This window comes from Hypanus sabinus, chromosome 8 (genome assembly GCF_030144855.1).
Source record: "Hypanus sabinus isolate sHypSab1 chromosome 8, sHypSab1.hap1, whole genome shotgun sequence".
In the NCBI taxonomy this organism is placed as follows: Eukaryota; Metazoa; Chordata; class Chondrichthyes; order Myliobatiformes; family Dasyatidae; genus Hypanus; species Hypanus sabinus.
The window spans coordinates 35560504-35587443 of NC_082713.1; the positions used below are offsets into that span (position 1 = coordinate 35560504).

General features: G+C 39.3%; 1 protein-coding gene across 1 annotated transcript; it reads left to right on the forward strand.

Moving 5' to 3' along the window:
• Window positions 1-20045: 20045 nt before the first annotated feature.
• On the forward strand, window positions 20046-20585 carry LOC132397883 (ferritin heavy chain B-like). The gene has a single exon (XM_059976638.1). It carries the CDS (start codon window positions 20046-20048, stop codon window positions 20583-20585), a length of 540 nt encoding a protein of 179 aa, XP_059832621.1.
• The last annotated feature ends 6355 nt before the right edge of the window (window positions 20586-26940 follow it).

Consider the following 26940-nt stretch of genomic DNA (forward strand, 5'->3'; position numbering starts at 1 on the left):
CCACTTATGTGTAACAGATTGTTGATACCCTAAATGGGTATTCAGTGTGAATTTATGTTCTACTGTGCTCAGATTTGAATCAGATGTGGAGTCTGTTTGTACATTTTCTAGTTACAATTGATATAGCAAGTGATATGCTCCAGTACTTAATTACTGTGTGCTTCTTCCCTGCTCTGTCAGGTGATTGGGCATTCAATTATAAGCCAAAAATTTCATATCATTGATTTCTAGCCCTCTGTGCCTTTACTTATTCAGAAAGTCTCTGATTAAATACTTTTTGAAAATCTATATGCAAATATGCCATACTTCCAGTATCAATATATGCCACAAAACTCTATTAGGTTTGTTGAGTTCTTATTTGGTGTTTATTTTTGATGGATTGGCACATTTCCATCTGACAATAAATTGGATTCTTATTGATCTGACAAATGCATTATTCCTCTTTCTACATATGCTTCCTGGTTCACTTTGTGCATTTACAGCACTGTCAATTTTCATTTCGTAACTCCAGCATCTGCAGCATTTAACATGTAAATGTTCATCTGCATTGTGGTCTTTCAAAGTTGCTAAATTTTCGCTCTATCAGCATTTGTGCCCGGATGTGGCCCCTTATATCTAAGGTTGTTTGAAGGATCTGTGCCTTCCTTTGGAATTTAAAGGTTTATTACATCATTAGCAGATATATTTAACACTTTCAATCTCATCAACAGTTTTAGTACCCAAATCCTTGCAATATTTATTTTCCTTCCTCACTACATTTTCTTGGGAGCTTTTTTTGTGGTTCAGTCCCTAATTTTGAGTTTAGTTCATCTTCAGGGTGAGGCACTGACTGTAATGTGCCATAGAGTGGATTTAATCCAGGAGTCAATTAAATTTAGGAGTAATGTAAGTGGGCAAGAAAGAGGAAAATGCTCTGTATTGTGCTTATAATACATTCAACATAGCTCTATTTTCTACCTTGAATTAATAAACAACTCTACTTTCTTTGAACAGAAGCAGTTTGTATCTGTGCTGCAAGATTTATTCTTCAGCAACATATCTGGATAAGAATCTAGCAGTCACTTGTATTCATGACAACAGAACACAATGTCTGGCCTTTCAGCAAAAAAATCCCACTTATCACTAATTTAATCTTTGAAAATTGGTACCTTATTGTTCTATCAGCATTTTTTTCTGAATAATTACCATTTACCCCGAGCGCGGTCTGATTTTACAATAAAGAAAGAAGATTTCTATTTGATGCAAAATGCAATCTGATAACATCTTTATTTTCTTCTACACTCATGGAGGTGTAGGTTCCTGCTCCTGCCAAAGAGTCATTTCATCTTGCATGCAAGCTTGCTCATTTATTAGTACAGAAAGTACAGTCATACATTTAGCATTTAAGGGATGCTTTTGGATATTGCTTAAAATTTTACAGTGTAAAATAGTTCAAGTATTAAAAAATATTACTATTGATTTTTTACACGGAGTAGTAGGTGCATGAAACATGCTGTCATGGGAGATAGTAGAGACAGATACATTCACTACAAGAGATAAATAGATTCTTAAATAGGAACATGGATAAAAAGAGAATGGAGGCTATGTTGGAGGGAAGGGTGAGACTGATCTTGGAGTAGGTTAAAGGGTCAGCACAACATTGGGGCCTGAATGGCTTGTACTGTAGTTTTGTATGTTCTATGTAGAATATAGGAGCGCAAGTTTGATGAGAACGCCTTGCAGCAAGTTTTTCTTGCTATTTGATAATTATAGTATTATGTTACTGTGTAATATAATGCAGATAGCTAATTCCAAAATTGAGTAAAATTCTGTTCAAAATATCTGGTATTACATTTCAGAATGATAGCATTCTGCAAGTACAACAACTAACTCTCTCAAAGCTGTTTAGATAACTTTGCATGTATTTTAATAGTACATGAAAGTAAGAAATTGGATTAGAAATAGAGCATTTAGCCCTTCAAGTCTGTTCTGCCATTTATTAAGATCATGGCTGAGTTTAATGATATTTTTATGTTCTATCTCTCTATCTATTGATTCTCTTAATCTAACAATCACTGTCTTGAATGAACTCATTGACTGAGCCTTCATAGCCCTCAGGATAGAACATTCACCACCCTCAGCATGAAGTTGTTCCTCCTTATCACAGTCCTAAATGGCCTGACCCACATTCTAAGACTGTGACCCCAACTCCCATAGCCCAGTTCCAACTTTTTATCCAGGAGAATCATTCTCCCTGCATGTAACCTGTTAAACCCCATAAGAATTTGTAAGGTTTGGAAATGTCCTTGGAACTCAAAATCTACATGTCATTGCTGTTTACAGCAAAACATTTTAAATTATTTACACAGTCCTTCAAAGGACCACTTGTGCATGTGAAGTCCATTCATGAATATTTCCTGTGGGTCCTTGGAAAAGATGTGCAAAAATAGATAAAACCAGACAAGGGGCAAGGTAGAGCGAATAATCAAAAAAATGAAAGAGGAAATTAAACTAAAGGAAATTAAACGAAAGGAAATGTTCAGCAGGTCAGGCAGCATTTATGGAGAGAGAAAATCAAGGTTAACATTTCATGTAGTTGATCTTCCATTGGCGAAAGACTTGCTGAGGAAATGGTTCGGCTATATTTGGCTCTCAGTGAGAGCTGGCCCAGGAATGTGAGAGAACATGTCATTAAATTTTGATTTAGTTTTTTGTGGGGGTATCTATGCATCACTGGTAATACCAGTATTTATTTTCCATCCTGATGTTCAGTTAAGAGAGTGGTAAATCACCTCCAACTGAGGGACATTTAAAAGTCAACTATAAAGGGCAGTCATATGTAGGTAAGGAAGCAAGGTTGGCAGATTCCCCTCCTCTGAAAGCCATTAGTGAACCAGATGGAGTTTAGTGAAAATCCATCAATTTTGGTGTTTTTTCCCCAAATATAGGATTATAAACCATATATAAACTCCATAGCTGCCATGGTAGCCTTTAAACTGGTCTCTTGATTATTCTTTTAGCCCTCATAATTATTATACCAGTAATTTAGACCATAAGATCAAAAGACATAGGAGCAGAATTAGACCAGTTGGCCCATCGAGTCTGCTCCACCATTCGATCATGTCTGATTTATTTTCCCCTTCAACCTCATTCTCCCCATAACCTTTGACACATTACTTATCAATAACTTATCAATCTCTGTTTTAAATATACCCTACAACTTGACCTCTACAGCCATCTGTGGCAATGAATTCCACAGATTCACCACCCTCTGGTTAAAAGAAAATTAAACCTCATCTCCATTCTAAATGGACATCTTAGTTGGAGGCTGTTCCCTCTGGTCATAGACTCTTCTACTCATGGAAATATCCCTTCCATGTACACTTTATGTGGGCCTTTCTGTATTTGATAGGATAGATTTCAATGAGATTCCTATTCATTGTTCTAAATATCCAGCAAGTACTGGAGGCCTTCTGTTCCCAGGGTCTTTCTTGTAAACCTCCTCCTCTCCAACACCAGCACATCTGCCCTCAGATATTGGGCTCAAAACACTGCTCACAATATTCCAAATGTGATCTGACAAATGCCTAACAATGCCTCAGCCTTATATTCTCAATACACAACCAGTGTAGTGCCACTGCACCCACAAGGGCATCACATTAGAGCCTCTTACAGCTTATGAGGATTTATGTAACTCCTTACATCCAGAATTAGTGCAGGTGTGGGATCGAACATAGTCTGGGCAGTGGGTCCCCTGCATGACAATCTGCCCTAACATTACTGAAAAATTGTCACTGGCCACATTCCAAATCAGGCCGTCATTAACAGCAGTACAAACCACTCATGAAGGTTAAATAGCAGTGTGCCGACAAGGCATTGCCAGCCATTCCACAGCATTTCTACCGGTGTCTGTTATCGCAGTATTGCATTTGAATTATATAACTGTTCTAATAAAACTGGCATTCTCTATCCTAACTCTTAACTCCTTCCTCTATTATGACCAGAAATAATCACATAAGAACTCACGGACTGTGATTTGGCACACTAATAAAAGATGTGGTTAGGGCATCATTTGCTATGTATAACAAAAGCCATTGTGCAAAATATTTGGAGAATTCTATTAACATAACACTGTTAAAATACCGAAAGCAAACCAGTAGTAGAACCCTGCAGCAGTTCATAATTTTGTACAATATCTTGCTTGGCTAAAGGTCTCTGTGAAAAGCTTGCCAATCAATCTCAGGGTGCTGGCCTCAGCACAATGGGGAAGATTCTTTGGATACAAAATTCAGTGACCTTTGAATGAGCTACTGAATACGGCTTGTCCACAAAAGATTTTTTTTGTGACCTTTCCATCATATTGCTGACAGGAACAATGCTACTGCTCAGAACTCTGCACAATACCGTGACGATTAAATGTCCAAACCATAGCTTGTAGGACACAGTTTCCCTCTAAAACATAAACTTACAATTTCATACACACATACTATAAGCAACTATTTTACTGGATTATTTAGGCCAAAGTACAGCACACTGCACCAGATTTTGTGATGGCATTTCAATTAAACCAAGGACAAGAACTGCAATTTTTTCTGGGTTAGTAAGTTCTTGCTTTTCAACTTTCATTGTTAAATTTTGCAATGCCAGTTACATGAATATCTGAATAGAAAAAAGCACTGTTTTATGTGATTCTATCCAAAAATTTTATGCATAATGAAATAGACCCAAGTAGCGATATGTAAAGGCAACACGAGTGAATCTGCAAATGCTGGAAATAAATAAAAACACAAAATGCTGGCAGAACTCAGTAGGCCAGACAGCATCTATGGGAGGAGATAGTGACGACTTTTCGGGCTGAAACCCTTCATCAGGAGAGAAGTAACATGGGATGGTCAAGGAGGGATAAGAAGTGGAGGGAGGGACTGAAAGGGCTGTCTGGGACCTGGGATGGTGGTGAGGGAAGAAGTGTGGGGGCAGGTGTAGTACTTCTTCCGTTTGCAGGGATTCCGTTTGCACTCCTTTCAGGTGAGGCACCACTTCACCTGCGAGTCAACTGGGGTGATATACTGTATCCGGTGCTTCTGATGTGGCCATTTATACATTGGGGAGACCCGCTGCAGACTGGGAGACTGTTTCGCCGAACACTGGCGCTCAGTCCTCCAGCAGTAGCGGATCTCCCTGTGGCCACACACTTCAATTCGACAGACCAGTCCCACTCCGATATGTCTGTCCATGGCCTCCTCTACCGTCAAGATGAGGCCACACTCAGGTTGATGGAGCAATACCTTATCTCCCACTTAGGTAGCCTCCTTCCTGCCGGCATGAACATTCAACTCACAGACATCTGTTGATAACCCTGCCCCTCCCTTACCCCCATCCCTATCTATAATTTTAGTCTTCTTCTCTTTCTCTCTCTTTCCCCCCTCACTATAATCTCCCCCCAGCCCTACCTTTCTTTCTCTTTTATTTCCCATAATTTTCCACCTTCCCCCAGCCCATTTCTCTTCAGCCTATCACTTCCCAGCTCTCTACTTCATTCCTCCCCCCAATTCTTATCCTCCCTCGACCATCCCATGTTACTTCACTCCTGGTGAAGGGTTTCGGCCCAAAACGTTGTCACTACCTTCTCCCATAGATGCTGTCTGGCCTACTGAGTTCTGCCAGCATTTTGTGTTTTTATTAGCGATATGTAAAGTATATTCAAATCATTTCTTGGCTTCATCTCATTTGGAGTTATGTATTGAACTGCACACTTCTGTTGCTCAAAATGTCTTCTTTGTGGAATATGTTTAAGTATTGGAGCCGTGTCTGAGGCTATGTCCACACTAGACCGGATAATTCTGAAAATGCCAGTTTCACATAAAAACGATAGGTGTCCACACTATGCATTTAAAAAAAATCTCTGTTCACATTGAAATGGATATTTCGGCGAATCTCCTCCTACTGCACATGCGCAGGACACATCTACCGAAAACAAGTGACATGTTTGGTGTTGAATCTTGCTGTGAAAGATGGTGCGTGTTTGTTCAGTTACAGACTAGAAAAACTTAAATGACAGACAGTTGTTGGTTCTCACACAGGAGGACTTAAAAGTAAAAAAGTAAACAAATACTGGAGCGTATGGAGGCAACCGATAGGGAGTTCATGGACAATATGACCCAGCTGACAATGAACATTGAAAAATTGACTAACTGTTTTGCATTAATAAAGTACCTTGTTAAATGTATAAAACGTGTCTGCATCTGTATTATCTTGTATTTCCATACAACGTTACATTAGGCTATTACACATCTATTGTCAGAGAAGTACTTGCATAAATAAGTAAACCACCTTCATACAAGCAAGGACAGAAAACGGCAAAGTGAGTATACTTATTTATTCAGTAAATTATGGGTCAAAGTATTTGGTGAGTACATTTCTAACTTTTCTGGCTTCAGTCTCATTGCCGTCTATTCTGAAGTTGTTAGGTTGCGTTCAAGAAAACAATGAAATGATGCGCTGCCATCTGACACACTGATCTGCCCAAGTGGCGTTCCCAAAATTACACACCCTGGAGAGTGTTTCTGAAAAGCTCCGGTTTCGAGGGACGAAAATGCTGTTTTAGTGTGGACAGAAGGTAAAAACAAAGAGAAAAAACTTTGGTTACAGATTTATCTGGTGTAGTATGGACGTAGTCTGAATTGTTCCTGTTTCAGGTCTGAGAATTGTTGCAATTTACACATTGGCATTTCTATCCAGTAAAAGTGATTTCCTGCATAAGCACATTTAAAAAACAATAGGACTAGAAAGAATCTGCTTTGCAGAAGACCTTCCTGATGCCAGCAGTAGAAAGACAGCACACAATGGAACCTAAAATCTTGATGATTGCCAATACATTATAATTCTGTAGCTGGAGTTTTCAAGGGACAGAGTGAAAACTGTTCCTGTACTTTTTTTTACCATTTTATCACACATTATGAGGGTGTGTGAATCATCTTTTAAATGACAAATGGAAAAAAAATATTATCTTGTTGACTTTGACGATGTATATGCTGATCTCTGTAGGAACTTCAGCATATACTCAAGAGAAGTCCATGGAATTTGGGATGTTTTTATTTGTTACTGTAATGCGTGATAGTAAGACCTTCTTTATCGTAAAAATTCTCTGAGTTTGCGAATCCCCAAATTTCCCAAGGCAAGAAGATATACAAAACAACTTCGGAGTGTCTTGCCTACAAAGTGATTGTTTGCCAAAGGCAGAACCTAACTTTTGATAATCGGCAGTATGTATGGACTACTTTCAGCCAGACAAGTTAACACGTTCTTCTACCCTCTAGTTAAAAACCACTCCTCTTGCTATCTCTTGCCTCCTTGAGCAGGTTTTCAAACCTATTCCTGAAAACAAACAAACCCATACAAAATACATAAATCTGAAAAGTAATTTGGCAGCTATGACCTTTCACTTCTATTGATGTTTTCATTTTTGAAACAAATTCATAGTACATAACTAAACACTTCGTGTATATTTAAATTAATTAAGGCTGATTAAGTTGTTCATGTAATCGACTGTGTAATTTTAAAATTATTATCCCATAATAGCATTGTTGAACTAGTTATGTTCACTCAATATGTAGAAATGTAGAATGAAACTTGGCAAGGAATACAAAGCAAAGAAATAAAGCTGGTCATAAATAAACATAAAGAATACTGCACAGAAGAAACCAGAAACATTGGAATCCAGTTTTGATAAAGTTGGGCTCTAAGTGTCACATTCAATTTAAGTTGACTTGGTGTAACTGACCCCAGCTGATCCCATGAACTTCATGAAGTACAAACATATAATAATAGATTTAAAAATTAGTAGTATATGGAATGTTTTGTGAGAACAAGGTGGAAGGAATATTATCATTACTCATGTTGCTGCTGACATTTCCAACATACTTTGTCAGCACTTACAGAAGTCTGGTTACATGGTACTTTATAAAACAGTGAGCTAATGTGATGCTGCTACCAAGAGAAAGATAGTGCAGGACATCTACTTATTCCATAAAAATTGCTGCAGATAAAGCAAAGTTAAGTTAACAGCAGGACAGGAGAAAGGAAATACGTTTATCACATCACAATCAGTGAGAAATTGTGTTGTACATGTACTGCTGAACGAATGATAACATTTTGCGAGTCATAAAATAATTGGGAATCTGGCCACATTTCCCTAAAATGTTCAGCAGTCAGTACCAGTAAGCCATCCCTACATAAAGTTATTAGCCAGTCTGACACAGAGTGAGAATAGTCCTATGGTACAGAAAAGAGATGAATCATCATACTCATTTATAAAATATTTACATCACATAAACTGGCCAAGAGATCTAGAAGGTCATACACCTATTGAAGCACCAGATGTCTCCTCTTAACCTTCTTCAGCTAAGCTCAGTAACATACCTTTACCCCTTCTGTGTTTCTCCCACAGCAAGCATTCCCCTTAATAAGCATTAATCCTCTTCAACTCAACTATTACCTTTGATACTAAGCTCCACATTTAATTCACTCCCTGGGAAAAGCTGTTCCTTCGGAATTAGATTTGATAACAACATTTTTTAAAATTCTAATTTAACCCTCATGTGGAAGATTCAGATTTCTGTTGCTAGGGAATCATTAAGCTTTCAGCTCTTCCACCCATGAGACCTTTTCTAGTTGGAATAGATTCCTGGACATATTTTTCCCAAAGGAAGCTGGGTATCAGCAGTCTGGCATTTCCTGTCATAACTGAAAGGCCCAATCACCTGAAATTGAAGAACAGCTGGCTAGACTCCACCCCAACCTTGACTGCTGTCAAGGGTGTCATAAGTTTGAATATCTCAGACATAATTAGGTTTATTATCACTGACATATGTTGTGAAGTTGGTTATTTTGTAGCAGCAATACATAAAAATACCAGAAATTGCAAAAAATAAATAAAAAGTGCAAAAAGAGCTCAAAATAGTGAGGTAGTGTTCAATAACTGCTCAGAAAACTAATGGCAGTGGGGACGAAGCTGTTCTTAAACATCAAATATTGTTCTTCAGGCACTTGTATCTCTTCCCTGGAGGTGGTAATGTGGAGAGGACATGTCCCAGATGGTGAGGCCCTTTAAAGTACCTCTTCCTGAGGTACCACTTCTTAAAGATGTTCTCAAAGGCAGAGGGAGTTGTGTCTGACCATTTGACGTCCAGGAACCTGAAGCTGCTCACCCTTCTCAGAGCTCAATGAGAACTGGTGCATATATTTCGACTTCCCCTTTGTGAAGACCACCATCTATTTATCTATTTATTTATTGAGATGCCATGGGAATAATCCCCTTCAGATCCTTCAAGCCACACCACCCAGCAATCCCCAGATTTAATCTTAGCCTAATCGCAGGAAAGTTCACAATGACCAATTAACAGCGAATCGGTATGTCTTTGGATTGTGGGAGGAAACCGGTGCTCCTGGAGGAAACTCATGCGGTCATGGGGAGAAAGTCCTTAGAGGCAACAGCAGGAATTGAACCTGTGTTGCCTGTACTGTAACCATTACACTTCCGTGCCGACCTTGACCTTACTGACATTGAGTGTGGGGTTGTTGTGTCAACACCATGCAACCAGCCGATCTATCTCACCTGATACCCCTCCTTGTAGAGCAGTGGAAACTAAACTGTCCTTGTACATCTGTCCACAGCTACATTTTCATTTTTATTTCAATGGCCTGCTGTGGCAGATTTCACAGCAAAAAATGTAAAACCTTTAAAAATTGCTGCCTATTTCTTTCCATGAAGATTGCAGACACACCTGCATTTGTTCTCAGGACAATGATCATTTGAACATCACTCGTGACTTCTGTCTTTGCTAAAGAATGTTAAACTTCCCCTAACTGTATTGGTAATACCAGGCAGTAATGAATGGAATCACTGGTCATTAAATGGATATTTTGGGCTAATTTCCGTATTTATCCTGTCAAGCCCCACAGATGTCATGAAGATCAATCCATCTTTCATTTCCAAATGAATTAAGACTCATCATGTTGAATGAATGAATGAATGAATGAAATTAATTTATTTCTGTCAGTACAAACACAACAAAAAGCATCATTTACAACGGTGATTTCATAGGGCAAAATTACAACAAAAATCATAGATGTTCTTTAAAACAGACCAAAAGGGTGTAGGCTGAAGCTCCAGCTTATTATGCCTACCCCTCTTACTAATACAACAACATATTTGGTGTCAATCATCACATCAAAAACAAAAAAATTCATAATCTTTTAACACAAAATCCAATTTCAAATATCATTTATTTACAATACTCCCATTCATTTTAAATCATGTATTTTATATTTGTTCATTAAATAATTTTTTAAACTTGTTAAGTGTGGTGCAAGTTTTTAAATTCTCACTACAACTGTTCCATAGATTCACCCCTCTGACTGAAATACAATGATTTTTTACATTTGTTCTTATCCTTTGTTTTTTGAAATATACATGTCCCTCTCAAATCATGTTGACTTTCTCTCATTTTAAACAACCTTTGGACACTTTGTGGTAACTGTCCATTTTTTACTTTATACATAATTTGTATTATTTTAAAATCTACAAAATCTCTGAATTTTGAAGTGTTTAGTTGAATAAATAGTGGGTCGGTTGGCTCATAATAACTTATCTTATTTACAATTTGTATAACTTTCTTTTGGAGTAGAAAAATTGAATATTTAGTTCTCTTATCCTTCCTGTCAAAATATGTTACCTTTGATCTATCTATGTTGGTCTATTTGTCACCTACACACTTATTCCACAAGTTTATTTATATCTTCTTGAATCTTGCACAGTCCACTGACTGCACCTCTCAGTTGAATGCCAATTCCCAAGTATGTTTTAACGTTTATAATTCTGGAGTCCAAATTGCTTTTATAAATATTGAACAAGAATTGGAGTACAGATCCTTGTGGAATCCCATTTTCCACAAGGATAGTTGCATATAAGTACCTTTAATCCTTGTTGCTGTTTTATATCTAGTTTTCCACCTATCCTGCATATGTTCCCTGACTCCACATATTATGAATATAGTTAGAAGTTGATCATATGGTACAGTGACATCTGGTTTCATGGCTGTGGACTCAGTTTTGTGAACTTCAGCTGTTTGCTTGTTTTTGTTGTTGCACAATTAGTTTTTTTCTGCACATTATTTTAATGTGGGTTTCTTTGTTTGGTGGCTGCCTGTGAGGAGATGAAGCTCAAAGTTATCATACTTTGATAATAAAGGTACTTTAAATTTTGAACTCACTGAATCATCACCACTCCAAGATCACTAGCTGCCTATCCCTGCAACATGTTCTTCCAATGTAGTCCTGAGTGCTGCCTTGCGCTGAAAGACCAGTTTCCAACCTACTAGCAAACTGTATGGCAGTGCAACATAGCAAAGGGCCTTTCCCAGCACAATGTGTCAACTATGCTGACAGAAAGGCTTTGACTGCCAATGAGGACCCCCATCCTTCAAGGCCTATACAGAATGAAGCTAACACAATTGATGAATTTGTGCATGTGGACTCATTACAAACTTTGGGAAAAACCTGAAAAAATATACAATTAAAGATTTAAATTAACTTCTTGAAATCAAAGATTTAAACCATAGTTCTCCCCACAGCAGGTTTCTACCATCCATTTTAATGGAATCAAAGTCTTTGCACCAGATGCAACCAGTTTAGGACTCATTTGGCAGACGAGCTGGGAAATGTACAGAAGTTGCCATGGAACCAAGCAAAATACTGCAGGTATGTGGGGATGAAAAGGCTGGTCTTTGGCCCATATCCATGAATCACCTACTTATGTGCGTATCTCCTGGCAGATTTGGGTGAATCTTTGCTTCAGAACTGCGTAGAAATTCATCTCTATTTAAATACTTTTAAGCAGGCTGTGTGGCAAGTGCAACATCTTACATCCCACTTGCAAAAATTGTTTCATTGACTTAGCTGGTGAATAATTTTGAGTGTAATCATTAAAATAATGATTCAAATCCTGATTTGCAATTGAAGATAAATGCTATAAAACACATGCTTTCCAACAATAAGCACATAGCATCATTATTGGAATTGGAATTTGTTTATTATCGCCACATGTATCATACTAGCTGTAATATATGGATTTATTTCTTATGGTGCAATGACTCCCCCCCCCCCCCAGCATTAGGTATTTGTGCACACGCTGTTGTCTAAGCATGCGCATTAGACTCTCAACCTCACTGCAATGTGAATACCCCAATTCCACTTAAAGCCATCTCCTGCGTGCGTACTTATATTTAATTGATATGTAGTTGTGCACAGACACAACACGGGGAAACCATTTAAGAGTCTAATAACAGCAGGGTCGAAGCTGTCCTTGAGTCTAGTGGAATGAATTGCCATTAGAAGCAAGAACAAATTCTAATAAGGGGGTCAGATGAATTTAGTGATTCACAAGATGACACAGAACAGGAATCACGACTCTTGGGATCTTGAAGGACAGAGGAAGTGACTTAAGAATGATTCATTAAAGAAAAGGGACATGACATCACCACAAGTCATTCTCTCATTTTAACTTCAGGTATCTATGAAAGAAAGGCTAATTCAAAGTTCAAAGTACATTTATTATCATAGTACGTATACATTATACAACCTTAAGATTTGTCTCCTTACAGGCAGGCAGAAAACAGAGAAATCACAAAAGAATCCATTAAGGAAAAAAGACTGTCAAATTGCGAATGCACAGAGAAAAAAATAGTGCAAACAATAAAAGTAGGAAAATAGCATTCAGAAGTGACGTTTTACAAAATAGATGAAGCCAGGCATCACTGCAGCTGGAGCAGGCCGGCGCCTCAGTTCATCTTAGAGCAAAGTAAGTGTCACGAGACCACAGACACAAAACCAGACATCACCGCACCCGAGAGGGCCATGGCCTCAGTACAGTGCAGAGCCGAATAAACGTCATGGAGCTGCGAGCAGATCTAAGGAGAACCAAGCAGAATCGGCCAGTCCTCACCACCGGTCCTGATACCCTAACTTTGTCAACCTGGCCCAATGTTTAAATCGTCCAAACATCAAGTTGTTCCTTGCTTTTGGTCAGCTATGGGGCATGGATCCTGCCACTACAATTCAGCCTGTACCTGAACTTTCCAATTCAGCCCTGCACTTGGTGATCAGACATTGAGACTTCCCTCGCTCCTGCCTCCACTTGCCTCTGCCATGTTTTTGTCCTCACCTCCACCACCTCCTCCACTCACCTAGCCTCACCTCTGCACGTGCCTCCATTGTTGGTGTGACCATAATTAATAAAACATTATTGATAAGGCATTTAGTAGTTTTATTGTTTTTCTATTTTGCTGCCAGTAAGTAGTTGCTGGGCATCACCAGCACCATCTTAAACCGGAACTTATGAACAAGATGGCGCTGGTGAACCATGGTGATGTTCTGTGAGCTGTGTACAATACCTCTAAATGTATGTGTTTTGAATTTCTCTCACTGCAATCTGCAGCGTGGAATGTCCCTTAAAGTAATGTATTTTTAAATCAACTTAATGACCTGTAGATTTCACTATCTTCTGAACACAGTGGACCAAGCAGGTACGGCACCTTTAGGTGGACAAAGGTTCATCACTGTTGTCGGAAGCAAGGGAGGAGGAGGTGTGGACTCCAAGCCAGGCTGAAGAGCAGAAAGATGTGACCTCCTCTACACAGCATCTTGTTAACAAATGTGCAGTCACTGGAGAACAAAACTGAGGACCTGAGGGCAATTACTGTATTATGTTCTATGCTTGAGAGAGATGTGGCTTTCTACCAGTATGCCAGTTATAATGATCAGACTAGGAAGCCTCTCGATTTACAGTTGGACCAAACAGCTGATTCAGAAAAGGCAAAAGGTGGAGGCGTGTGTGTTCATGATAAAATGTCGGTGGTGCTCCAATGAAGTGGTTTTGTCAAACTTGTCTTCCTCCTACCTTGAAAACCTAATGGTTAAATACCATCATTTCTATTCACCTTGGAAGTTTTCCTCCATAATCCTGACTGCAGTTTATATAGCACCAGGGGCTGATTATAATCAAGCACTTGAGATACTGCATAATGCTATCTACAAACAAGATATCCCAATGCATTTCAAATCATAGTTGGAGACTTCAAAAAGGTTTGTTTGAAGAAAACCCTCTCTGATTACCATCAATTTATAACCTGTAGCTCCAGAGGTCCCAAAACACTGACCACTGTTATACTAAGATCAGAAATACCTACCTTTCTATGCCCACAGCACATTTCAGTACAGGCAGTCCCCGGGTTACATACAAGTTTCATTCCTGAGTCAGTCTCTAAGTTGGATTTGTATGTAAGTATGAACAAGTACATCCAGTATTATTTAGCGTCAGTTAGTCAAACATTTGTCTTAGTACATAGTATATATTTTACCTTTCTATGCATATAAAACACTTAAGAAACTTATGTATTCCAATAAATAAACCACTGCATTGCTTAGTAATAATTGTGGCTTTCATCAGGGCAGGGCCTTTCACATTTTCCATTATTCTCACTTTATCCTTTATTCTTTAAAATTGTTCTGATCATTGACCGACTGTAGCCTAACGCTTTTCCAATGACCGTTGGCATTTCACCTCTTTCCAAACACTTTATTATTTCCACTTTATTTTCAATTGTGATCGCTTCCCATTAACGGATCAGAAACACTGTGGGCGGTGGGTCCCGACCTCCACCAGCTCCCGAGGTCAGCTGAGTCCTAAGGACCACCGCACTGAATTCCCTGGATTCAAAAGTCCATCGCACTGAGACACGTTAAATGAGACAAGTGGGGGCTGTGCTGGGCTTGGGTATTTGATCCTCCTCAATACTCCGCATGGGAATTTAAACTGGAGGTGGCAGTGGTTTTTTTTTTACAAGGTTGAGTTGCAAGCTCGACATCAACCTGGCACTGGATCAACATCAACCCGGGATGGGAGTGGTCTGTCACTGGATCGAAGTCGGCAAACTCCATTCTGGAGCCCGGCGCTGATCTCACTGCACCACCAGCCGACCGGAACGGGGGTTGGGGGGGTGGTCAGGGTGAATCTTGCGAAGAAAAATTTAAGCCAAATACAGTGTCAACGGCAATGACTTAAAATAGCAGACAGTGTCGCGATCCAACTTAAAATGGCGGACGGTGTTCTCCTTCCTCTGTTTGCAAGTAAGAGTTGTCCGTAAGTCGGACGTTCGTAACTCAGGGACTACCTGTAAATCTGATCACTTAGCTGTCTTTCTCCTACCTGCATACAGGCATAAACTAAAGAGCAAAGCTCCACAAAAAGGTGGCCGCATGGATGTAGATGAGCTGTCGTGGAATTGCTACGAGTTAGTGGACTGGGCCATGTTCAAGGATTCATCTGTGGATCTAAATGAATACACCACAGTTGTCATGGACTTTATTAAAACGGTTATAGATGAGTGTGTTCCCCACAAACTACTCCAACCAGAAGCCTTGCTGAGATCCATAATTTGCTGATATCCATAACCTTAAGATCCATAATTTGCTGAGGGAACAATCAGAGGCATTCAAGTCTTTTGACTAAGAGAGTTCCAAGAGGTCCAGGTACAATCTCTGGAAAACCATGTCATGGGCAAGTGAATCAATGAAGGTTGCTCAACAGTTGTGACAGGGCTTGAATACTCTCACTTTTTATCATGTTAAATCGTGACGTAGGTGGCAAACAACACTTCACTTCCTGATGAGCGTTAAGAATTCGATGCATGCTTTGAACATCAAAACTTGAATAAACCATCACAGACTCCCACAGCTCCTGAAGAACCTGTGATTTTAGTCTCTAAGGCTGATGTGCCAACATCCTTCAGGAGGGTGGACCCATCGCTAACCTCTTGCTTCAGCAGTCTGAAGTAATCGCCTGCTTCAAGTAGGCTTCAATAACACTGGTGCCCAAAAAGAACATTGTAACCTGCCTCATTGACTATTATCCAGTAGCAGTTACATTCACAGTGATTAGGTGTTTTGAGAGGCTGGTAATGAAACATATCAACTCCTGCCTAAGAAGCAACTTGAATCCGCTCCAGCACAACAGGGCCACAGCAGATGCCATCTCATTGGCTCTTCACTTAACCCTGGGACATCTGGACAGAAAAGCTGCATATATCAGGATGGTTTTTTATCAACTACAGCTCGGCATTCAATACCATCATCCCCTCAAAACTAATCAATAAGCTTCAAGACTTTAGCCTCAATACCTCTTTGTGCAATTGGATCCTCACTTTCCTCATTTGAATACCACAGTAAGTTTGAATTGGTAATGTGTCTGCATAATCTCCATCAGCACAGATACACCACAAGGATGTGCGCGTAGTTCCCTGCTCTACTTGCATTACACTTATGACTTTGTGGCTAAGCTCAGCTCAGTGCCATATTCAAGTTTGCTGATGATACCACTGCCACTGGCTGAATCACAGTTGGCGATGAAACCAACTTTGACAGCTGAATATGAGATTGAAAATCTGGAGGAATGGTGCCACAACACCAACCTCTTACTCAATGTCAGCAAGACCAAGGAGCTGATTATTGACTTCAGAAGGAGAAAACTAGAGGTTCTTGAGCCAGTCCTGATCAGAGGATCAAAGCTGGAGAGGAATAGCAACTTTAAATTCCTTATTGTTTCAGAATACCTGTCCTGGGCCCAGCATGCAAGTGCAGTTTTGAGAGAAGCATGACTCCACCTTTACTTTCTTAGGAGTTTGCAAAGACTCGGCATAGCATCTAAAACTTTGACAAACTTCTGTAGATGTGTGGTGCCTGGCATGGAAACACCAATGCCCTGAATGGAAAATCCTACAAAAGTAGTGGATACTGCCCAGACCATCATGGGCAAGACCCTCCCCTATATTGAGCACACTTGCACAGAGCTTTGTAGCAGGTAAACAGCATCCATCACCAAGGACCACAACCACTGAGGTCAGGGACCCTTCTATCTGTTGTCATCAGGAAGAAGGTAGAGGAGCCTCATGACTCACGGCACCAGATTTAGGCCTTGAACCAAAAGTAATAAATTCACTCAATTTCACTGTAATGTTCCTATGGACTCAATTTCAAAACTTTCCATCTTCAGTTCTTGATTGTTATTGCTTGCTTGTTTATTTATTTGTTTGTTTATTTGTATATTTAATTTTTCTTTCTTTTTGTATTTGCTTAGTTTATTAACTTTTTGCACACTATTGTTATGTCCAGTTGGTATGGATTTTCATTGATTCTCTTACGGTTATTGGATTTATTGAGTATGCTCGTAAGGAAATAAACCTCTGGGTTGTATATGGTGACATGCATGTTCTTTGATAACAAACTTACTTTGAATTTTGAGCCTTCGGCATGGACTGGAAGGGCCAAGATGGTCTTTTTCCGTGTTGTAATTCTTACATGGTTATATGGTTAATATTTCAATAGAAGCAGCCAATTTGAGCACTATTGTAATGTGACCTTGGTTAAATGATAATTTTTTGAAAAGTGTAAGAAAAATATTGTTTTATACTCCCTCACTTCTTCAGAGCTGCTTCTTTTATCCCCACCTTGGAATGCAAACACAGCTCTTCTGAAACTTCATACAAGGTTAGAGCTCAAAGTGTTGTGTAAAATTTTTGCCTAGTGTATAGTTAGAGAAAAGAAAGTGTTGGGATGAGTGGGTCATTTTCATGTTAGCAAACTGTAACTGGATCTGTAATCTGAGGCAGACCAATGAGATAAATTACACTGGATTTCAATTTTTTTTGGAAGTGTTTTTTTATGGTTATGACAGATCACTTGAAGCTGAACACAAATGTAATTTCAGCCTACTTATATAATGTAGAAATTTGAAGAAACAAAAAATTAACTTTTATTGAATATAATGAGTTTAATTGCATAATACTGCTGACACTTTGCAACAGTTCAACTAAGCTAAAAATGTTGTGTTGATGATTTTCAATTGTAATCAATGTCTGAGGCTTCTCCAACAATAATCCAACAATAATCAACCAGCATTGATGGATTCCCATTGCCCTGATACTATTTCTTTAAGATTGCAGTATCCTAGCAAAACCTTTCACCATGCTCATAACTGACAGCACCAAGATTTGCAGCGAAGAAGTCTAAATGGGAATGCAGAAAATTAATCTTTAGTGACATGTTGCATTTCATCATTTTGTATGCATGAAGCATGTTGTCAACCAGTTGCATGAAGTTTGGTGTTCTGTGATTGCCAAAATAAAATTTTAACAACATCCATGAATGCCTTCCATGTGATTCTCTCCAGTCCTAATAAAAGTTCTTTGAATTGCCTGTCATTGATAATCCGTTTGACATGTGGACCAACAAAAATGCTTTCCTTAATCTTGGCATCAGTTATTCTGGGAAACAGCTGTCTCAAATATCAAAATCCATCACATTCCTTGTTCATCATTTTCACAATATCTTTCATAAGCCACAATTTTATATGAAGAGAAGGCAAAAATATCTTTGTCAGGTCTACAAGTGGATTATGTGTCATACTTTTTTTGCCCTGGAACTGACTGCTTACGGAGTGCCCAATCCTTTTTAATGTGATGAGATTCTTAACACAGCTGTCCCATTTGCAAATGAAACAACAGTACTTGCTGTATCAGAGCTGCATTCATTAGTAGCAACACTACTACTTTCAGATCACCACAGATGTTCCAGTTATAGTTGCTGTACTTTATGTGTTTCAACAAGACTTCCAAATTGCAGTAGTTTTCTTTCAAGTGTACTGCATTGCCGACTGGTATTAAAAGATGGACAGTGCTGTGTGCAGCAGCACAGCTTTCAGGCTCAAGAATCAATAAAAAGACGCCATTGTTGAGGGACATGCTGGCAACCCAAAACAGTCAAAAGCCCATTAATGTCAGTGCAGAAAGACAGATGATCAACTTGACTTATTTCTTCCCGGAATTGCGTCAAAACTTCTGGGTGCCTGCAAAAGGCAGAAATCGTTGCACCTGGTGACAGTAGATTCCATTCTTGCAGTTTTGAATGCAGTAGTTCTGCTTTTGACTTTGACAAACCCAAGTCTCTGATCAGGTCATTTAACTCAGATTGAGTTTATCAGATGCAGCTCACTCGACATAAAGGATTCAAAGTATGTATCTCTGTCAGAGATATTTTTCATTCCTGGCTCGTGCATCATGGCATTTTTGTCTGCCTCTTCCAGACTTCACGTCTCTAGTAGCTTCAACACTGGAAGATGATCATCATGCATCACAGGTCGCAAGGCTGAAGGGAGATTGGGATATTCAATGGATTTCTTGTTTTTAGGAGAGAAACCAGACACACTGGTAAGACAGAAGTAGCAGTTTGTTACATGATACTCTACTTTCGCCACATCATTGGGACAGTGAACAACATTCACTTCTCAGTATCTCTGAGCCAAGATCTAAGATCGGCAGCGTATGTTGTGCAACAAAGGTGAGGGGCCTAGGCTTTGTGTTTATCACCAATTTTACTCCCAAGGTAGACCTTCATAGATTTTCTTAATAAGAGCAGTCTTGCTCCATCTTTGAGATTTAAGCATATCCTCGGCACAGATATAATAGAATGTATCATGGCTGTTGCATCACTGGCGAGACATTTTGCTACCACAAATACTCCTGAAAGTACAATTACTTTATTATAATGTGTACCCACAATATGCTATGTGCATAGAGATGCATATCAACATGATTGCAAACTGATATACATGTAAACTCGTTGCATGGAATGGTGTGTATGAGTGTGATGCTTTTATAGCCTTTATCAAACCCGTCCTGCCATGTAGCATCCACCCTGCCTAGGTATGCCCAGGCATGCCTGGACAAGACAGAAAACTTTTCAGGACACATTTTACTTGAATTATGAATTGAAATAACAAATTTAGGTACTTATAGGCAGACTGAGTGCCCTCTTTTACTCCCTGTATACCCATATCTGTATCACGACCCATAGCTCCAATCTGCTGATTAAATTTGCCAACGACACTACATTGGATAACTTTTTGTTTGTTTGGAGCTTCCTGAGTGGTTGTGAGGTGGATTCTTGTACAGAAGAGGATGGGTTCCCAAGTGTGTCAAAACTACCACATTGAATGTGAGGTTGCTGTCAACAACCAGATTAACATGGAAATCCATTCCTCCTATGTTTATCGCTCTATGTCCTTGTACTTTGACCAGGATGATGTTGCCTTGCACCACTTTGCTGACTTCTTCAGGAAGCAGTCCAATGAGAAATGGAAGCATGCTAAGAAACTTCTAGCATTCCAGAATCTGCGTGGTGGCCAGATCTTGATGGAGGACGTAAAGAAACCAGAGCAGAGTGATTGGATTAATGGTCGTCATGCAATGCACAGAGCTCTGCAGATGGAGAAGGATGTGAACCAGAGTCTACTGGACCTGCACAAGCTTGCCATTCAGCACGGTGACCCCCAACTGTGTTCCTTCCTGACGAGACATCTGCTGCATGAACAAATGATGATGATGAAGAGGCTTGGAGATCACATCACCAACCTGAGGAGACTGGGAGCCAATGAGAATGGTCGAGGAGAGTACCTATTTGACAAGTTGTCCCTGGGGAGTGAACAAGTGCAGACCTGAAGTTGAAACCTTCTGTCAGTTCTCATCTAATGAAATGTGACGTGATTTATGTAAAGCTAATGTCAATTGGAAATAAATTGTTCAATAGTGTTTAAAAAAAAACGACACTACATTGATTGGCTTTACCTCAAACACTAATGAGGTGGCCGACAGGGAAGAAGTCATCTCTCTGATACAGTGGTGTCAAGAAAACAACCTGTTCCTCAATGTCGCAAAAACAAAGGAGCTGGTTGTGGATTACAGGAGAAATGGAGACAGGCTAACCCCTATTGACATCAATGGATCTGGGGTTGAGAGGGTAAACAGCTTTAAGTTCCTTGGCATCCACATCACTGAGGACTTCACGTGGTCTGTACACAGCAGCTGTGTGGTGAAAAAGACACGAGAGCACCTCTTTCACCTCAGACGGTTGAGGAAGTTTGGTATGGGCCCCCAAATTCTAAGAACTTTCTACAGGGGCATGATTGAGACCATCCTGAATGGCTGCATCACTGCCTGGTATGGGAACTGTACCTCCCTTAATCGCAGAACTCTGCAGAGAGTGGTGTAGACAGCTCAGCGCATCTGTAGTTGTGAACTTCACATGATTCAGGACATTTACAAGGACAGGTGTGTAAAAAGGGCCCATAAGATCATTTGGGACCAGCGTCACCCCCAACCACAATCAATTCCAGCTGTTATATCCAGGAAATGATACTGCATCATAAAGCCAGGACCAACAGGTTCTGGGACAGTTTCTTCCACCAGGCCATCAGACTGATTAATTCACACTGATTTGCATGAAATCTGTATTACACTGACTGTCCTATTTATTATAAATTACTCTGATTGCATATAGAACATTCAGATGAAGATGTAACATAAAGATTTTGCTCCTTATGTATGTGAAGGATGTAAGAAATAAAGTCAATTCAATTCAATTCAATTTTTTAAAAAATGGAGTGTGATAGGGAAATTTCATGGTGATATTCGTGCTTAGCATTCCAAAATTCATAAGATACACCAGAATTATTCAGGAAGCAAAATCTTTGTTTTCTAGTGTTAGCTAGAATATAAATACACAGATGGGCTGTTGCTGTAGTATACTACCTGAGGATACTAGATCCTGCACCTGCAATAACCTTTGAGCTGCATTCGGAATCTGCAGCTGGGCAAAATGCCTCTGGGATAAGAAACAAATAAAAACATGTACACTACTGCTCTTAATCATTATCCAGTGAGTCTTGTTACAAGGTCACATATAAAGGTCAGGCATGGACATTATTACAATACCCTCAATGGAAAAAATATGAAATATTGCTGTATTATGAAACATATGGTTGCTAAAGGTTGTCATAGCTGGAGGAGGTAGTCAGGGTAAGCTCCAACCATCTATTAAATGCTCCCAATAGTGTGCATCTCAATTAACCTCTGACAATCAAGTCCAACTCCTGGCCTTCATGTGTGGCTTAGCAACTGACAGGAGAAGAGGCAAAGGCAGGATACTGGCCTTTCGGCAGATGGGGCTCTTCAGTCATGGTTGGTAGCTCATCTAGAAGAAAAACTCTGACCCCAGACCTCTGCTGCCTTTTGGCCATATCCACTTTTGGGGATGTCTTTGGGAGTAAACCCTGAGGAAAACTCTGGAGCAGGAGTCCCTAAGACGGGATGCCACTGGTGCCAAACTGTATCAGTCTCTGCCATTCCTTTGGATTCATTAGCTGCGTGGAAAGGGGGGAAGCATGCTGCATGGGCAATAACATGTCCCCTATATCATACTACCCTGGCTTGTTTGCATACTGGCTTGCATATCACATAGAGAGCTGGCACTCAACATACATGGTCAACCCTAACCAATGGAGGGTCTCAGAAATTAAACATATGAAGAGAAGACATTTAGGCAGGATACTGGTGAATAGTGAAGTATATTAGGATAAGCTTAGTCTTGCAGAATTGGTAGAAGAAAAATTAAAATGCCATTATTTCTGATGACACTACATTCCTCACTATATGAAATTGGAGGGATCAATTGAATATTGTAAAAATGATTTACCATTCCTTTCAATGGCACTGTTACCAGTGATCATCACTGAACAAATGTGCTAATTCATTTTATAACTGCAATCTGCCTCATGGGATGGTGATGAATTTCAAAAGCCTGAAGAGCAATTGGAAAGTTTGCTTAGAGTACAGCATAAGATTCTCATAATATTGACATTTGCGTTCTGTCATTCAGCTGCAGCTTTTTATTTGAACCTATTATCAATGCAAGAAGCAACTTCAATCAATACTGAAATATTTGGGACCGACTCTGCCAAGATTTGACTGAACATGCTGTGTTAGCAAGTTTCTCAATAGATATTTTCGTCTGCTGCTTGCTTCTATACCATCTGGCAAACTGACACCGAAAACAATCACTTGCAAAATTGGTTTGAACTGTTGAACTAAAAAAGGACATTTAATTAGTTGAAGGTATTATCAACCACTGTTACCTGGTAATGACTCAGGTGACGCCTAGGAAGCCACATTCAAAGCTTCATGTTTTCAGATCTGGACTTCAAGCTCTTAATCATGGCAGAAGCCCAACTACTCAGAAGGAGCTGCAGCATTCATTTAAAAAAGGTCATGACAAGGAGATTATGATCCTTTTGAATCCTTCGGTCTCAAATTCAGAAGGGAAGTATAGAATTTAATTCCTGAGATCATAATATCTCAAATCAAATGTACTTTGCAGACTCCAATGTTTGGTAGTGTTCAGAGAGTTCCAATTAAAAGCTGCCCTTTAAGATATTATTGCCAAAGACAAATCTCAAAATTGTCATCTGTGACAGTACAATATGTTAAACTACGATACGAGTGACCTACAAAATATGCACTTTGCATGAGTATTTCCCTCATCAGCACTGCAGACTTTACATGAAATGCACTATCTACTAATCATAGAATGTGCCCCGTCAAATTTCCAAATTTTGATTAGGACACTTCAACGTCCACACAATTAGGTTGAAAATGTCAGTATCTTATAAATCTGTTTGTCTATCATTACATAATCTCTACAGATGTACAATTACACAATTTTGAGGATGCAATGCCTATGAAAACTTCTCACCCAGGAACTCACAAACAAGAGACAATCTGCAGAAGCTGGAAATCCAAGCAACACATGCAAAATGCAGGGTCTTAGCCCAAAATGTCAACTGGTCACTCATTTCCGTTGATGCTGCCTGGCCTGCTGAGTTCCTCCAGCATTTTGTGTGTGTAACTCAGGATCTACTGTGTTCTCCAGCATAATTGCAATTCAATCATAGAAATGAATTGCACTAATTGTTTATGTACCTTCCTGTGCTAAAGTCCTAAGCACAGCTTAATTTAAATGACCACAAAGCTTTTGTTTTTATTGTTCTTTTGTCCAACCAGAGTTGATGGATTTGATTCAAATTTGAAGAGAGATAAATGGTAGAAGGATATTTCTTTGTCTGCAGCTCTGAGACCAGAGGTGTTCCACAGGAACATTGCTGATACCCCTGTTGTTTGAATATTTTTAACTGATTTGCATGAAAATGTAGATTGGTTGTTTATTAAGTCCATACATAGAACTGTGGAGAGTGAAAAAGAGAGTCAAATGATACAGCAGGATATAAATCAGTTGGAAATATTTAAAAAATGCGAGGTGGCCCACGTTATGAGGTCAAATGTAAGGGGAAAGTATCGAGTGATGCTTCTGGAGCATTAATATACAATGGATCTTGGGGTGCCAGTTCATAGTTCTCCAAAAGTGGCATTACAAGTAGCTTAGTAAGAAGACCATAAGGCAAGAAGTACAAAAGTGAAGAAGCCATGTTGCAGCTATATAAAACTTAGGTTACACCTCTTTTGGAGCATTGGGAATAGTTCAGGTGATTTACCCAGGAAGGGTGCAGAGATTTAGGAAGGAGTACAGAAGAGTTTCACAAGATGGCATCTGCATTAGAGAGCATCAGCTATCAGATGAGGTAGGGCAAACTTCGGTTATTTTCTCTGGAGAATCAGAGGCTGAGAAGTAACCTGGTAGAAGTATGTAAATTTGTGAGAGGCTTAGATAAGATGGACAGTCAGTGTCTTTTTCTAAGTGTGGAAATGTCAAAGACTACAGAGCAGAGCTTAAAGGTTAGAGGAAAATGTTTAAGGAAGTTGTGCAAAGTATCTTTTTTTATACCTGCACAGAGTGGTGGGCGCTTGAAACACACTGCTAAATGTAGCAGTGGGAAAAAAAAAACAGATAGCAACTTTTAAGAGGCACTTATACAGACACATGAGCTTGTAGGAAATGGAGAAAGATGGGTCCTGCGAAGGTAGATGAGATTAGTTTAACTTGGCACCCAGGACAGCACAGATATTGTGGATCAATGGTCTCTGTTCCTAAGCTCCACTGTACTACATAGATGCAGAAATTATGTTTCCTTCTTTCTGAAGTAAATCAGCAATAAATTTCATGTTTCAGATCTTCATTCTGCCTACAAACATAACCTTAATAGCTTCCAACAACTTGTTTCAATTTATATTCAATTGCTATTGAAATTCATTCTTAATTTGGTTGGCTTTCCAAACAATAGCTTACAAAATATCACATTGTTTCCACTTCCGTCAATGTTCCTCTACCATGTTATCGGTTCTGACATGCATTAAAGTATACTTATAAATTTAGTATTTCAATGCCCATTCACGATTCATCTAAATGAATTTAAACTCATATACTGATTATCATCAGTAAATACTACTTACTTGTGTAATACTCTGCTGGAAATGCTATACCGAATGGAGTGATAATTTTGGAGCAAATCTCATAGACCTTCATTTGTCAGTTCACTCAGCCAGAGCTCCTTCCATTTACTCTGACCATCTATTTCCTTTGCTTTCAATCCAGTTAGCTAATATGCTATAATCCCCAGTGAAACCTTATCATCAATACCCTCTGAAAAATCAAATGCTTTTTATTCATTGGATTACCTGTCAATCTAGTTTGTAATCTCCACTGAGTTTCCTAGCAGGGTTGTGAGCCAGAAGGTGCTGTTTCTATATCCATAAAGGGGAAAAAAAAATCAAGATAAAAATCTTGAAGAGTAACCCAATTATTGGTTTTAAGTTTGTGATGACACAATCACTTTAACTAGAATATGTTTAGTGCCTCCATATGCTATCATTCTACAAGACAAATTAAATTGTCTTGTTAATCACATAACCAGCAGTTATGGGAGGTTAACCAAAAAAGAAAGATAGCTATACCAGCCTAAAGAAAAGTCTAAATGGTTTTATAATTAAGGGAAAGCTGATAGATTGTTATGAGTCGGGAAAACTGGTTGGAACATTAAGCAGATTAACACCATTCCAAATGCAGCAGAAATGCATCCAGGCCAAGTTTTATTGACGTGGGCTTGTCACCTATGCTCTTTACGTCTCTAAACATGCAGGAAGCTGATTTTATTTGGTCAGGCTGCTTGTGTGTAAACTACTAACACTGAACAGCAGCAAACAATGGAGTTAAGTGGAGAGGATGGCCATTGCTCCTCTGGATACCTATAACACCAGCTCAAATCTCACCTCAGTTTTGCCAGTTGCCAACGCTAACAGGATATCCATCTTAGACATCTAGTGCAACACACACATAATACTGAAGGAACTCAGCAGGTCAAGCAGGATCTATGGAAAAGACGAACAATGTTTTGAGCTGAAACCCTTTATCAAGTCCTGATGAAGTGTGAAACATTAAACATCATTCTTTTCTCTTTTCTCACAGCTCTGCAAATACCAATTAAATCAATGGGCTTGAGATTCCTGTATCAGTGCTTGGGAACCACAGCACTCTCATGAGCTGCTGCTGAAAACCCTGAAGAGTTGAGCATTAGAGCAAAGTGGGAAGTAGCCATGGAACTTGGCCAGTAAATTTGAGGTTTTGATATTCCTGTGGGAACTGTAAAGCTTATCTGCTGTTATCCTCAGAAATGTTGACTGTTCCATACAGAACTAACGGCACTCATGGGCAATAATTTCAAAACACTGGACCTCCGTGGACAGTTTGCATGCTTTTGAATTTCAGCTCACTCGTATCAATGGCAACAGCCTAAGGTACTGTATATCGATTAACAAGGGAATGGAGTTGATCGCAATCCTGTGAAGTTTTTTACACAGCTGTTGAGAACCCTGAGAGGGCAGGCAACACTTGGAGATTAGCTTATTTCTTTAAAAGGAAATCCAATACACATGCTTAAGTACATATTTAATCTGTGCAGGCTGTCATACTGTTTCTTTCAACTGATTAGCACACATATAATGACTGAAAATAAGTTTTATTTTTATAGGGCACTCAAATCCTTCACACAACATTGCTTTCATTAAGAAG